The 14,173-nt window shown below is 42.9% G+C and overlaps 3 protein-coding genes and 1 long non-coding RNA gene across 5 annotated transcripts; 3 read left to right on the forward strand and 1 right to left on the reverse strand.

Moving 5' to 3' along the window:
• Positions 1-1,326: 1,326 nt before the first annotated feature.
• Positions 1,327-4,212, forward strand: LOC148390931 (uncharacterized). The gene is made up of 5 exons (XM_088390499.1): positions 1,327-1,522; positions 2,031-2,111; positions 2,433-2,499; positions 2,603-2,679; positions 3,322-4,212. The coding sequence occupies exons 1-5, from the start codon at positions 1,472-1,474 to the stop codon at positions 3,391-3,393; spliced, it is 348 nt and encodes a 115-aa protein (XP_088246625.1). The 5' UTR covers positions 1,327-1,471; the 3' UTR covers positions 3,394-4,212.
• Positions 4,213-4,582: 370 nt separating this feature from the next.
• On the reverse strand, positions 4,583-10,107 carry slc45a1 (solute carrier family 45 member 1). 2 transcript variants are annotated; one of them, XM_088390824.1, is made up of 9 exons: positions 9,958-10,107; positions 9,024-9,475; positions 8,861-8,953; positions 8,400-8,624; positions 7,476-8,305; positions 7,056-7,209; positions 6,503-6,679; positions 6,222-6,427; positions 4,583-6,046 (listed from the first exon to the last, which is right to left on the reverse strand). In XM_088390824.1, the coding sequence occupies exons 2-9, from the start codon at positions 9,445-9,447 to the stop codon at positions 5,774-5,776; spliced, it is 2,382 nt and encodes a 793-aa protein (XP_088246950.1). In that variant the 5' UTR covers positions 9,448-9,475; positions 9,958-10,107; the 3' UTR covers positions 4,583-5,773. The 2 variants fall into 2 exon arrangements, with proteins under 2 accessions (XP_088246950.1, XP_088246951.1); XM_088390825.1 differs by having other exon boundaries at positions 4,583-4,936; positions 5,821-6,046; positions 9,024-10,104.
• On the forward strand, positions 4,908-6,680 carry LOC148390933 (uncharacterized). Its single transcript, XR_015861491.1, has 2 exons — positions 4,908-5,142; positions 5,742-6,680. It is a non-coding gene; the product is annotated as an uncharacterized LOC148390933 (long non-coding RNA).
• A 708-nt stretch (positions 10,108-10,815) lies between the features above and the next one.
• On the forward strand, positions 10,816-13,981 carry prxl2b (peroxiredoxin like 2B). Its single transcript, XM_088390346.1, has 7 exons — positions 10,816-10,973; positions 11,340-11,544; positions 11,765-11,816; positions 12,046-12,109; positions 12,205-12,280; positions 12,944-13,062; positions 13,828-13,981. The coding sequence occupies exons 1-7, from the start codon at positions 10,911-10,913 to the stop codon at positions 13,852-13,854; spliced, it is 606 nt and encodes a 201-aa protein (XP_088246472.1). The 5' UTR covers positions 10,816-10,910; the 3' UTR covers positions 13,855-13,981.
• Positions 13,982-14,173: the final 192 nt, after the last annotated feature.

Raw genomic sequence — 14,173 nt, forward strand, 5'->3', positions numbered from 1 at the left:
ATCATCAGAAATTTAATTTGAAAAGAAATGTACAAATTACTGTCAAAATGGAACAAATCCTAGCATTTAAGAGGGGATCGTTGCGCTCAAGTGGAATGATGACAAGTGGGTAACTCTCCTTAACAACACAGCGGGAATTACAGCAATAGTCAAGTGCTGGGACAAGGATAACAAAGCCAAGGGTGACGTACTGTGTCCAGCTCTGATTACAACTTAAAAATGAGCACATGGGTGCCATTGATTTTCCAATTCAACCTCTAAAATAGTTCCAGCTCCAGGTTGCTGTTTCCCGAATGCCAAGAAAACAACGGAAGTTGGATGACCTTCTTGTCTCTCACTAGCTCCACTGAAGAGAAGACAGTCACACGTCCACTGCAGGATATTTGTTATGACAAGGCACAGTCCAAAATGTGATGTCAGAGGTCGCTGTGTCTGTTCTGTGCTCTGTCTGAAGGCAATCAATCCATTCTTTGCAGTTCACCACAAGAAGGACACCTAATGTTGCTTGAAATTAGCCTGTTTTATGATTTGTTTTTGGCTTTTTATTGTTTGCGGACAACTGAGCATTCTTGATGTGAAATTTTCTTTTAAAATCGCTAAGGAATATTCCCCCAAAAATGTTTCACAAGATTCTGCATATTTTGTACCTATCACACATTTTGTCACAGTTTGGCCTGTTATGCTCTCTGGACAGGTAAATAAAAGTGATTTTTTTTTTTAAATGATGTCTTTTTTGTCCGTTGTTTGCGTCCCTAACAACCAGAAAATGCAACGAACGTTTTTCCCATTAGATTTCTCCTGTTTGAATTGAACTTACATAGTTTTTTAAATAGCTTTTATCCCAACAATCCAAAACAATGTGACTTAAAAACAATCCATAAATAGCCTTTTTTCCAACCGATTCAAACTTCAAACCATGCTTTCTCACTTTATATAGCTCCTCCTTAAATGTAATTTGACACCTTTCTCCACACAACGCTAACTTTAAAAAAATAAAAATAAAAAATACCAACAATAGGCTTGGCCACGTGTTTCACATCATTTTGCTGTCTTTAATATTGCTGTGTTATGTATTGAACATTTCTTATAATCGATAAATCGATGGCAACTTTAACAACTTGCATCCATTGTTTGAATTAAAATGCAAAACAAAGTCACATCGAAGCGGCGCTTTAAAAACACTGGCCAATCAACGACGAGTACACGTGAAAGGCGGGTGCTTGTTCGAGAACTGGCGTGGCGCTCCTCCAATGAAACGCCAGGCGCGTTGCCACGGTCCAATCGGGGGCCGAGTTGAGCTTCTACCTCCAACAAGAGTGGTTTTCAAGCGGCTCCCACAGAAAAAGCGGAGACGGGCAGACATCATTTCTCTCTCGGCGTCATTGGACTAGTATCCGCGACGACGACGACGCAAAGCCCAAAAAACAGGAACTAAACAATCAAATTAACTCAATTTATTCTCAAAGTAGACATGGCCGACACAGATGTTGACACCACCGCAACTGCAGAGGTTACAGCCAAGGTGTGTTTCATTCATTTTATACTCACTCCGACTTGTCGGGTTTAATGCTTAAGAAGTTGTAAAAGTTACTAATGATGGCTAAGGGTCGGTCGTAATATGCAATTTAGCGGATGAAATGGCGTTTCTGCAAATGACGATTAAAAATTGAAATTCGACGCCTTCGTCAAGCAGGGGTCGTTCTTCGATATTTTAAAGCCACGTGTGTCATTTTTGGTTGAGAATCAGGTGTTTAGCGGCGTGTAAGGTGCTTTTTTTGGCGTCGAACATAGACAAAAGCTAGGAGGAGAACGCAGCCGGTGCTTTTTGCTGTGGGCGGGAAAATCTCGAGAAGCCCTTCTCACGTCTCACGCGCGTGCGCCGAGGGAACAAGGCAAAAACTCCATTAATATGACAAATGAAGCAATTAAAAACGTCATAGGTCTAAAAAGCACGGCTATGGCCATACCAGTACTTCAGATTAGAAAGAAAAATTGCGAAAATTTCATCGTCTTTTTTCTTTTTTTTTTAGGAGCTGAAAGAAAAGAAAGAAGTTGAAGTGGAGGAGGAGGAGAAGAAAACAGACAACGGGGACGCACCTGCTAATGGCACTGTGAGTTTGCTGGCAGCTTTCGTGTAGCGAGCGAGGGAGGCGGGGGTGCTTTTGTCTTATGGTGAGAAGCCCCCTCGTCGTGCAGGTGTCGCCATTCTGCCTGGGCCTCTTTGTGTGCCTTGTGGAAAATAGCACAGATGTTGTTGGCAAGCGAGCCGCCTCCATTGGGGGTGTCTTCCCAGAGAGTCTGCTGCGGGTAGTGGTGGTTAATCCTCTGGAGAGCATAAAGCACCCCCCATGCGCCCTTCTCTCGTCTTTAGAGTGTCCGTGGAGGATTGTTCCAACTGCCGGGACTATAAATGTGACATTTTGCTCCTTCAGAATGGTGCAAACCACAGTGACAAAGTTGAAGATGCGACAGAAGAAGAGGAGCACAAGAATGGGGATGGTACTTATCTTCTGCTCCATTTTGTCTCATTTCATTGGATTGAGATTCCCGTTTGTCTTTGACACTAAGGCAAACTCTTTTTTTTTTTTTTTTTTTTTTGCAGGGAAAGCAGAGGAAGAGGCGCCCCCTGCTGAGGAGACGGACGCACAGCCTGTGAAGCGTGCTGCCGATGACGAGGAGGTGGGTCACGTGTGCTGTCTTCATTTGGCACCATCTTTCCCCATTTTTAATTCAATTGAAAAGATCTTACCCAAGCCCCCAAAAGTCCACATTAAAAAAATATTTCACATTTCTACATGAGAGCACACTGATTATAATTTAAGTCAAAATCAGTCATTTGCAAACTTTTGCTTTGGATGAGTCATGTCCCGTAACTGAATAAGCTTAAAAAAAGTTTGAATACATCAATCCCCCCTCATCTGATATTGCTTAGTTGTCTCGCTGTTGTTTAATTATGAAGCAATATCAAATAAACAATCATAATTAATTAAACAAGAATTGGAAAATGGTCTTATGACCCACTATAATGCATAATGAAATTTTATGTGATTAACTGATTAAAAAAATGATAGTGACAGTCCTCATCTTAGCAAACTTAAAAGAAAAATACCAAAATACGTATTTTTTGTCAAATGATATTCTTTTTCCTTTTATTATTTTAACTGCTTGCTATTATGGAGCTTCTCGATTTATTCAAACTATTCTGACATCAGTGTACAGCATTTCAATTAATTCTACAGGTTTATAGCTCATTGTCAAGTTAAGAAAAAGTATTTTGTTTTAAACAAATCACTATATTCAGTTCCCCTTCTCACCCTCTAGGAGAAAGCGGACACCAAAAAACAGAAGACTGAGGAAAATGGAGATTCAAAAGAAGCAGAAGTAGATGCTTAAAAATGCCGGTTTTGTTTGCAGCTCTGGCTTACTGGTCAACATGGTGTTGTAGAGCTTGTGCTTTTTCTAAGGTTTTGGGTTTTGTTCAGTTTTTTTGTTTTCATTATTTTGCTCCCATGTTCACATTGCACTGGAGTGAAACATTGTGGCCCTCTTCTTTTCCTTTTTTTTTTTTTTTTTTTTTTTTATACAAGATGTTATTTATTGGTCTATAAAAGGAGCTTTTTGTGTGTATGTGTGTGTTCAAAACAGGGCCATGCCAAGAGATGAGTTAATTTCCATTTCCTTGCTTCTGTTTGTAAGCACAACCTCTATCAAGTCAGCTCGGACCAGCCAATTGCTCAAACGTTCAGGCAGCTGCTCACGTTCACTTCAAGGACCAAAGATAAGTTTTAAGCGGGGGCTAATAATAAAGAACATTATTAATTGTTGCGTAACCTTTTGTTGGTGTTTAAGCTGCTAGTTAATCCTCAGCTGCCCTGTTAGCATAACAGATGGTGCTCATAAAATAAAGGGCCTCCACACCACCACCATTTTGGTAGAGGTGAGCTTTCTGTTGTTTTGCTGACGTTAATTAACCCCTCTTAAATCTTAATGCTTTGGTCTTGTTCGTTCTGTATGCATTCCACGCAGGTTTGTACCATTTACACGTTTGATTTTTTTTCTTTTGTTGCCATTTTCTTACGGAGTTTACATTTATGGCTGGGTAACCTGCTTTTTTTGTCCAAGACTGCCTCTCTTTAACAACCAGCCGTGACATGGTTACTTCAGCCACTGCTTTGTATATTCTCAAACAAATAAAATGTCTTTTTAATTAAATTTCTCATGTGTGTGTATGGTGACATGATTAAATGAGAGTTCATTTAAATGACGTCATTTGACCTACCTGCAGAAAATGTGTCCAAGGATGAGTGCTTTTGCTGTGTTTGGAATTGTCAGCTACATGGTGAATTTGTCATCTTGTCTTTGCAGGTTGCAATTTTGTTAACCATATTTCATTTAACTGATGGGTGTGCTAAATAATATATAGCGATTAGGACGTAGGGAAAGATTTTATACATAGACATTATGATAATGGCGTTGGCAAAGAGAGCGACTTGTCCTCTATTCCCCCCGTGTGGCACAAGTGAGAAGTTCAGGTTCTCATGTGCTTTAAAATCAAAATGGAAGACAAGAATTTACACAGGTGTCCAAAAAAAATCATCCCTTTTAATTTGAAATTTCTTTTCAAACATACTGAACAAAATGAACTATTGCAACAGTTGTTTTTTAAACAAAGCTGCTTGAGTCATGTATTTCAAATAGTGACATTCTCCTGGGGCAGCAGGAACCGAGAGTCATTTCTAGTAATTGTTTAAGTAGAATGTTTGCCTGTGTTTGAAGACAAAAATAGCTTCCTAATGGAATTGAATGTGATATTTGCTGCTGGCTATAATGCACCCAAGAGTCTTTGGCGCTCAGTGTTGTCCACCTTCAGGTGAGGAGGGGGGGGGGGGTCTTCTCAATGTTGATGTTCACACCCCTGTTTCAACTTCTCCTCTTCCTGATAATGACAAGAATGATTGCCATTATTGCACTGGTCGGCCAGGAGGGTCACAGCATATGACCAGTGTATGCAGCACCGTGCTTTTAAAAAGTGACAAAATCCTGGTGGGTGGAAGGATCCCAGGCACATTCAAGTGTTTGTGTGTTGCCATGCTAATGCTAACTCAATCACATGGCACCTCATGCAAGACAACCCATAAAAAGGTGAGCAAATGTGTGAAGTCAGAGGTAAGGGACAACCAGCTCACCGGTGACCCTAATGAGGACAATGGCTATTGGATGCATGAAAGGGATAAATGCAGGATTTGGATAAAGCCACTATGTCATTCAAATCCAACTGGAATCAACACACATTATTGTTTCTGGAAAAGAAAAAAAACATTCTCAGACAGGGTGTGACAAATATGGCCTGTCGTCACAAGCAGCCCAATTTGTTCCTTAAGCCAACCACAGAGAACTACAATGAGACTTATATTTGTATATTATTTGTATTCTATTAGCCTATTAGTTTCAGTTAGTTTTAATATGGCTCTTAAATGTGAGCTTGTCCATCCCATTTTTTATAATGGGTCATATTACTAGCTTGAGGCGTTGATTGTATGCTAGCTAGCCCAACGCTGCTTGGGTCTACATTCAGTTGTATGTAGGTTCCCCACCTTTAGTGTGAAGCAATGATTTCTGTCCAAAGCAGATATACAAAATGCAAACGTGAATGCAAACGCATGATGCATGGGCACACACACTGTATGAACACAATGTCTGTCTAGCTGTGCTATAAAAGAATGTCTGCTTGTGCTGTACAGTGCGCGGCAGAATGCGTCTTATCCGGACGAAGCTAAATTTGGACCAGCAGCGGCCGCGTCTCGCTTTCGGCGGGCTCACCCTCCGCGGCGGGCAGCTGGTACACAACGCAGAGGGATGAATATGCGCAGCCCACAAAAGACATCAGGCTGGCGAAGTACATCACCCCCTGGGCGCCGCCCACTAGCGATGTCAGAGGTCCCATCGCCACCGAAACCAGGATCTGCGCCAGGAAGTACTGGCAGCTGAGCAGCGAGATGTCCACCCCCATCCCGCGTCGGGTGCCCTCCTCGGATGAGCCGCAGAACTGAAAGGTAGAGATGCAGAGACACTGTTGTTTTTGTTTATTTTACTCTTTTAACAATTCCATTTCGACCAATATGAATGAACACATCATTTGGAGTAATGTTTTTTTGAAACGTGAGATGAATCCACAGCACAAGAATCTTCAGTATGATCACACGTGCATTGCTGGGACTGACCTGAGGGCTTTGGTAATATTCACACAACAGTGAGTAAGGCAGCGTGCATAGTGAGGAGAAGAGCACCCCGTAGGTGACGCAAAGGGACAGCACCACGTAGAGATTGGTGGACAGCGTGGCCAGACCCGTGCCCAGGCCGAACGCCAGGTAGGCGAAAAAGTAGAGCGTGCGCAGAGAGAAGCGCTCCTCTAGTTTCTCTAATATGGCTGGAAATATACAAGGCCAATTAAGAGAGGGTTGAAATAGATTTTGGATAGGTCAGAATGCGGTAGAAGATTTACCTGAGTAGAAAGCAGCACTGAATGCATAGATGCACATGCCCCAGCAGCCCATGCTGACCCCAGCGTTATAGCGCTGGTAGGCCTCGGAGTCGTGGGGCGCTTTGGGGTCTCCTTCAAATACGACCTCGCCCATGAAGTCTGTGTAGAAGAGCAGCATGCCTTCAAAGGACAGCCAGCCTGCAAGAACACAGCATAAGGTGAACTTCTGGGCTGGAATGTTGAAGTGGGCCAGGGAAAAATGACAATATTGTACTTTCTAAAAAATAGTCCTTACGATAATGACAGAGTGAATAAATAGAATGCGAAATACAGTTTTTCACATTTTTTATTAATTTGATTGTACTGCTCCCACTGTCATGCGCCGTTTGTCCACCTGGGGGCAGTATAAGTGCAGTCAAAGTAAGATGCAATACCCTAAAGAATTTTTCAGAGGATAAAGAATATATGCCAGTGAGTGATTATCTTTATAAATGTTCTGCCACTGTTTCTGTTTAAGTATCAGTTCTTACGAAAGTGTGACAGTGTAACTTTTTTGCCCATTTGATTTACTCACCCAAAAAATGGTTAGTACATAAGCTCCGCAGAGAGGGGGGCATCCGATAGATGGCTATACAAAGGAGTTTCATTGACATTTGAGATTCACCCATCACCGCATTCTCGTTTAGATCGCTCTCATAGCGCACGCCGTTCAGCAAAATGTTCGCGACCTGCATCAGACACAACAAAAACAAAAATAAGTTTGAGAATTGTGACTAAAATATATTAATGAACCACCACTGAGGTCTTGTCTGTTGGCCTAAACACTATTAAAAGCACTGACCTACCCATAAGACCTAAATTTTTATATTCATTTAATTAAATTGTTCTTAAAAATCAATTTTCTTCATTTTGTAGAGTTTTTTTTTTTTTTTGGTCCAGTCTGATATTAACCTTTAATGCTATACACTGCTATAACGTGAATTTTAAGTCTTACCTGCTGGCTGAACGTCACAGTTCTCCTACGTCCATTCTCCATCCCGACTATCTGGGTCGCCATGGGCTCCTCCATGAGTGCCAGACTCTGAGGTCGTTTCAGGATTCCGGCAGCGGAGCCCCGACGTGGTTCCAGACCGGGCCGCGCCCCTGATGTGACTTGAGATGCTAGTTCGGATTCTGGGCCAGTCTCTGTGTCTGGGTGACACTCCCTATCGGGTTGCCTTTCTGGCTGGGTGGACCCTTCTGGGGCAGGGGTGTCACCTGGAGGGATGGGTACAGAGTTGGGGGCCAGGAGGCCCTGTGGTGTCTGTTGCCCCGTATAGCAGTCTATGAGAACACTGTCTATGTAGGAAGTCCCCAGTGACGAGGCAAATTCATTGATGCCGGTCAGCGAGTTGTCCCGACTTATAAAGCTGCCGTACTTTGGCGTAAGGGGGCTCATGGGCGATATGGGGCTAGTGAGCCCGGCACAGAGGCGGGCGTTGGCACTGCAGGAATACGCCAAAGACTCGGGGTGGCTTGACTTTGACAAGTGATAGCCGTAGTGACCTTCCTCATCCTCGTCGTCCACTGCCAACGCAGATCCCGGTGGGGCGGGCGGCGACGGAGGAAGTAGAACGTTGGGGCTCTTCAGATTGCTTTTGACAGAGGGTTGACTCTTGGGCAGCGGTCGCTCTGGGATGCTTGTAAGAGTCATGGCTGTGGCGATCACCAGGGTGATGCTAGTGAACATATAGATGACCCGCAACTGACCACCCATTGACTTTCCGAAGTTTGTTTGGTCCCAGTTGATGCCGCCTACGATGTACCCGAAGCCACCCCCGAGTCCTGTGACAAATGATGAAGTTGTTAAAAATATTTATGTATGGACCCACCAGTTATCGATCGAGTTAAGGACAGTATGAGTCAAGCCAAAGCCCACCTGCCAGTAGAGCATGGATGTTCAAACCCCGATCTTGGTCCTCCGGGCTGCACACGTCCATCATGTAGGCGTGACTCGGGTTATCCGCCGAATCTGCGCTGAAGTCCATCAGGACCACACCGCACACCGTCAGGATTATACCCCATTTGTGATTGGATGCCGTGTCCGCCAACGCTCCTCCAATGTCTCGTCCATTCAGCACCAGAGTCAGGCCGAACAACGCTCCTGGAGATAAGTATGAAAACCACTTTGTAGTTTGGGGATGTTAAAAGTCATAAAAGTTGTACTCGTATGCATCAGGAAGTCCTTATGATAGATAATTTCGCTGTATTTTTCATGGATGACATTTTCCTTAATCCACACAAGGGATTAAAAAGCAACAAACCGCCTACTCTCACATCTCTTTCAAGTCCCTACTCAACAGAGCGAGGCTAAATCGCAGAGACACGCGTGCGTCTTACCTATTGCCAAAGCAAAAATAAACGGCCTCCTGCGTCCAAACCGGGATGTGCAACGGTCACTCCAAGCTCCAATGAGAGGCTGAACCAAGAATCCTTGAAGATAAACACAGGCAGGCTAATAAACCAATGCGGTGCCAATGTGAGTGTTTGTGTCCCGACTTACCAAGTATGGGGCTAATGAACCACACCAAGCTATAGAACTGATCGGGCAAGCCCATCTGCAGAAGTACGGGTGTCACGTAAGCCGTCTCCATGGCGTAGCTGAATTCAATCCCGAAAAGGATGCAGCCGTTGAAGAGCAGCTCCTGGAAAGCGCGTCTTGGGGGTAGCTCGCTGAGGTCCAGCCTGTCCAAGGGACACGGCGTGTTTGGCGGCGGAGGCGGAGAAGGTCGGATCAGCTTCTGCCGCTTGGGCTGCCGCTGGAAGTTGTTGGCGCGGTGACTGAGGAGTCGGGTGGAGGACGTCGGGAAGCTGGCCGTCTTGGGTAGCGAGTTCCTCCAGAGTCCCTCCTGAACTGAGGGTAGTCTCCCCATGCCGGGACTGGCCAGGAGGGGGTCACTTGGGGTGCCCATCCCCGGAGATGACATATCTCTCTCAAGGCAGCTTAGTCTAGGGCTCAAGGCATAAACCAATTTTTTCTTCACTACAGAATGTGAATATTTTTTCACCTTAAGTTTATCGTCAACATTTGAATGATTAGTATTAGTGGCAGAAATAGAGGTGTGGGTCAGCTTCAGAAGTCATGGCTCGTAGTCACAAGGGGGCGGGGGTGCCAGAAGTCAGTGCTCATGGTCAAAAGGGGGCGGAGGAAGGGGGGAGAGATAGACCGACAGCCGGTCAGGACACTGCAGACACCACTGCGCATGTAGCTGCTGCGCATGGCCCATGTGTTCGCTCAGTGAGTATGCGGCATTGTGAAGCGTGTTTCCTTTTCAATATTTCATGCAGGAAGCTGGATTTAATGGCGCAACGCACAATGCAATGACAGCCTCAAGTTTATCGTTCAAATTCAAACCAATACAGCGATGTATAATTACACAATCGAGAGTACGTAAAAAGACAAGAGGCGCCAATAAAAAAAAAAAAAGGATAATTACCTTGTCGGGCTGCCTCGTCATTTATAAATGCGCATTGCGTACACGACAACAATGGTGGTTTATAAAAAGAGGCGTCAAATTTATTACGGGAGCCATGACAGGTGCTCTTTAGGTTCCTTTGATGCAGTCAATCCGAGGTCTCGTTTTTCTACCCCCCAGCCCCTCTTCGCCCTCCCAAAGCCTCTTCCTGCCGGTCTCTCCCGTGACGTCACGCCCCTCCTGCAGCATCAGCACCACCGAACGTCCTATGCATTCCTCCATAGAAATTGTTTAAGCAAAAATACTTTTAAAAAATCATAACCCATTCGAAAATATGTAATTTTGAAAATGTGTATGAAAAGAAATACAATCTCCCATGGGAAACCAAATAACTATATGCAATAATAATAATAATAATGTATTTATCCTGGCCTATGTAACATAGGTATAAAACCCCTATTATTTAAAAATAAATAAACTAAATAATAATTTAGGGAAAACATTAGAAAGACTAAACAACAGTTTTAATTGAAAATAATAAATTAAAATCGTGATAATAAAATATGTAGATTATTTGTATTTTCAAATATGTAAAACGTGTCTTTAATACCTGTTACAGAAAAAGTGAGTGGCTTTTTGCCATTTACCTATTGTAAATATTGTATTGTAGTTAATTTAAAAACAAGCCCTAGTAAAGGTATTAAAACTGCAAATGAGGCGTAGAAGAGTTCACACTGTGATGTCATAAACCAGCTCACCTTTGCTCAACTTCCAAACTCATATTTTCTCCAATTTGAGAATGCCCCGCCTCTTTTTGTAGTCTTTGCATTCCGATTGGCTATTACGTTCTAGCTAGCCTAATGTGATTGGACAGCACAAGTCAATGGGCATACCAGGAAGTGGTTGTTTTGCAACAGCTGCGTTACATATATTTACTATTACATGTTCCCTCTGCTTTGAGCATTTTTTTAAACATGGATAACATCGATCTTAATCGTGTTGGGAAGAACTTGTTGAAGAGCGCGGACACTGGAGAGGTAATACACTAAAGTAATGGAGAAGAAACTATATCGAGTAAATTCTGCTGGTTGTATTACAATGACTCCATTTAAATCTATTGGACCCATGTTGCCAATCCCCCTGGGGGCTTTCAGTCTTGCTTAGAGACCTACTGACATTATATTCCATTATGCATCCATGATGCTATTATACCCCATAGTGAGGCTAATCAATGTCAAGTGTCTCTGGGGTGACTTGTTATCCTAATGATGTGGCAAATGTCACTCACTCAACCTGTGTACTGAATGTAGATGTTCAGATAGCTTTGGAATAAAATACTCGGTTCCAGATCATAACAAAACAACATCCGTAACGAACAAACATGTTTTTTCTTTTTTCCACAGAATGTGGAGCTGCAGTCTCTGTGGCAGGACCGGTCGGCGGTCTTGTTTTTCCTGCGACGCTTTGGTTGCCAGGTGTGCCGCTGGACAGCGGCCGAGATCAGTAAGCTGGAGCCTGACCTGAGCGCCAATGGCGTGGCGCTGGTGGGCATCGGGCCCGAGGAGTTAGGCCTCGACGAGTTCAAACAGTTGGGGTTCTTTAAAGGATGTAAGTGGCATTCATGTGACACACTTGTGGCTCAGTCAAGAGACTTTACAACTACTTAGGTACATGTACATATCACAGTTCTCACATGCATGTATTCTTTATCCTTTGCGAAAAATGATAAATATTACTGCAGCTCTCGGAATAAGTTCTGAAACTCTTTACGCTCCCCCCAATGTGACTCCAATCACATGAATAAGCAAAACTTGTCTTTTCTTTTTAGCAATCTACATTGATGAGCAAAAGAAATGCTACAAGGACTTGGGCTTCAAAAGGTGAGTCAATCCTCTGTTCCCAGAACTCACTGCACCGCACCACATTAGGTAAACCAGTTGCCCATCTTGGAAACAGGCAGTGATTCTTTCTCATACCACTAGAGGGCGTCCACGTTCACTTTGAGAATTTCTTTAAGCGATGGTTTTCAATTGTTGTTGACATCTTCCTACATGTACAGTATGTTACCTTTGTAAACACAGCATCAAGTAAGTGTCTCATACTTGCTAGGTACACAGCTTTGAGCGTGATTCCCGCCGGGCTGGGGAAGAAAGTACGAGAAGCGGCTTCAAAGGTAGCTGTGTTTAGTTGCATGCTGTTGCGATTCTCACGCCCGTTGCTGGAATGTACAGTAAAATGACACTTGTCTCTTATTGCTGCTTCACGCAGGCCAGCGCGGGCGGCATCCAGGGCAACTTCTCCGGTGACCTGCTCCAGAGTGGAGGCATGCTCATCGTAGCCAAAGGTACACTTCAATAAGAAACGTTCCCAAATGTTCTAATTCTAATTGACAAAGAAAAAAAAAGGTTTACTATCCATAAGAGTATGAAGTGACTTTTTTTTTTACATTTTTGAGGAGCGGAATCCAACTCCCATTTTTTTGTGAAATATGCTTCTCGGAGGTTTGACTTTAGCGGTGTTTGATATTAGAGGTATAAAAGGGAAAACACTAAAAATAACTGCAATAAGGGAGCAGTGAACTGTCAGCATAGCTGTAGCAATTAAAAATATACAGTATGTTGAAATCTTTCCACAAGAGAGCAGTACTGCTCCATATGAGAGAAGACTGACGAACAGAAGTCCTTGTTTTTTTACTCCCAGTTTCGGTGTTTAGCTATGTGGGGAAAAAGTGCTAATAATATGTGCCAACCAATAATCATTTATAATATTTTTTTTCATATTCATTCATATTAATTTTGGACCTATTTTCGGTCTCTTTGGCAATTTGTGATTTATTGTGATTTTAAACAAGAAAACTTGTGAAATATCAATGTGACAAAGCAGTAATATATGCAATTATTGTCATAAATGAAAAAGACAATGGGATGAAGCCAAAATAAGTGAACAGTAAAGTAACCAAAGCATAGTCTAGTCACCAAAATCATCTGTATCTTTTCTGATTGCCAAGGTGGGGAGAAGATCTTATTGCACTTTGTCCAAGACTCCCCAGGAGACTATGTACCTTTGGAGGACATAACAAAAGCGTTGTCCATTTCATCCCACGCAAAAGAGGGTCAAAGGCCGGTGGTAAGACATACTGCTGTTATTCTAGAAAAAAAACGTCATTGTCATTCCCGATTACCTTCCCAGTGAGAGGTTAAACGGAACCGCAGGACAAACATGTGTTCACAAACCACACGTTAGTCCTTGGTGGTTTCACGTCAACATCATTGCGCGGATCCAATCGGCATCTCCACGGACAATACCGTGGTTATTATTTAGTTGTCACAGTCCACCGCTCTGCAACTGTACTTTACTTCATTTGATTAGGAACTATGATATTCACGATGGAGAGATAGTCATATTATTTGCAAAATCTTTTTTTTTTTTCTCCCGTGGGTCCTCAAAGTTTGAGACGGTTAGGGATGTCCTAATGTCACACGGGAGCCCAGCAATGGCCAAACATTTGAATTCTTATTTTGAAAACAAGAAAGGATTATTATTGGTGCTTTTTCTAATGCAAACTAAAGATTGAGACAAACTGTGATAGTCACTCCTGTGACAATGAGTTTTGTCAGGCTGCTTGTGACGTTCCATCGTCCATTCCAAGCGCACCCGACCTCCTTGTGACCTGTGTGAAGGACAACACGCGTCCTCCCTGAACACAAAAGACACCGTTGTTGCTCCGTGTGCTCTAAATGATGAAGAGAAAAAGTGCTAGTCACATAGTCACAAGCTAGCCGACGCGCTTATTTGGGGGGATCTTATACAGTGAAGCCTTGTGAACGTGTCGAGTTCAGCGGATGATTCCCGAGAAATTTTGCTTTTTCAGATAAGTTCTTTTCTTTGCAGTGTAATGATGATGTTTGCACTCGATGAGGACGTCAAGGTTGATCCAAATCTCATCCAGTCAGGAGCAAAACATGACATTCCAATGGAAAGAAACTATTATATCAACAATTTGTTTCGAAAATCGTTTTAATAAAACCAAGACCATACTTTACAATGCCATCCTCTTTCTTTCAGGTTGTTTGTTTGTGTATATATAGTATCTGTAGACCAAATATCAACTTTAACTAAGAGCTAACGCTAACAACGTTTTTAAGCGTACCTATTTTTTACCTATTGTTTTTCACATAAAAGTGCTAGTCGTGGTCCGGCATTAAGTTCAAAATTTGAAAGAAATATACATTGAATT

This window comes from Syngnathus floridae, chromosome 11, assembly GCF_059516105.1.
Source record: "Syngnathus floridae isolate MCC-2025c chromosome 11, RoL_Sflo_1.0, whole genome shotgun sequence".
NCBI classification, from domain to species: domain Eukaryota; kingdom Metazoa; phylum Chordata; class Actinopteri; order Syngnathiformes; family Syngnathidae; genus Syngnathus; species Syngnathus floridae.

What these genes read in the sequence shown, in the direction of transcription:
- LOC148390931 (XM_088390499.1), top strand. Translation starts at nt 1,472, where the DNA reads ATGGCCGACACAGATGTTGACACCACCGCAACTGCAGAGGTTACAGCC. An exon ending in CTGCAGAGGTTACAGCCAAG is followed by an intron (nt 1,523 to 2,030) that starts GTGTGTTTCATT and finishes TTTTTTTTTTAG; the next exon opens with GAGCTGAAAGAAAAGAAAGA. An exon ending in GGAGCACAAGAATGGGGATG is followed by an intron (nt 2,500 to 2,602) that starts GTACTTATCTTC and finishes TTTTTTTTGCAG; the next exon opens with GGAAAGCAGAGGAAGAGGCG.
- slc45a1 (XM_088390824.1), bottom strand. Translation starts at nt 9,447, where the DNA reads ATGTCATCTCCGGGGATGGGCACCCCAAGTGACCCCCTCCTGGCCAGT. An exon ending in ATGTACTAACCATTTTTTGG is followed by an intron (nt 6,680 to 7,055) that starts GTGAGTAAATCA and finishes GTGTTCTTGCAG; the next exon opens with GCTGGCTGTCCTTTGAAGGC. An exon ending in CAGTGCTGCTTTCTACTCAG is followed by an intron (nt 6,428 to 6,502) that starts GTAAATCTTCTA and finishes GTATATTTCCAG; the next exon opens with CCATATTAGAGAAACTAGAG.
- prxl2b (XM_088390346.1), top strand. Translation starts at nt 10,911, where the DNA reads ATGGATAACATCGATCTTAATCGTGTTGGGAAGAACTTGTTGAAGAGC. An exon ending in AAGGACTTGGGCTTCAAAAG is followed by an intron (nt 11,817 to 12,045) that starts GTGAGTCAATCC and finishes CATACTTGCTAG; the next exon opens with GTACACAGCTTTGAGCGTGA. An exon ending in AAGAGGGTCAAAGGCCGGTG is followed by an intron (nt 13,063 to 13,827) that starts GTAAGACATACT and finishes TTTTCTTTGCAG; the next exon opens with TGTAATGATGATGTTTGCAC.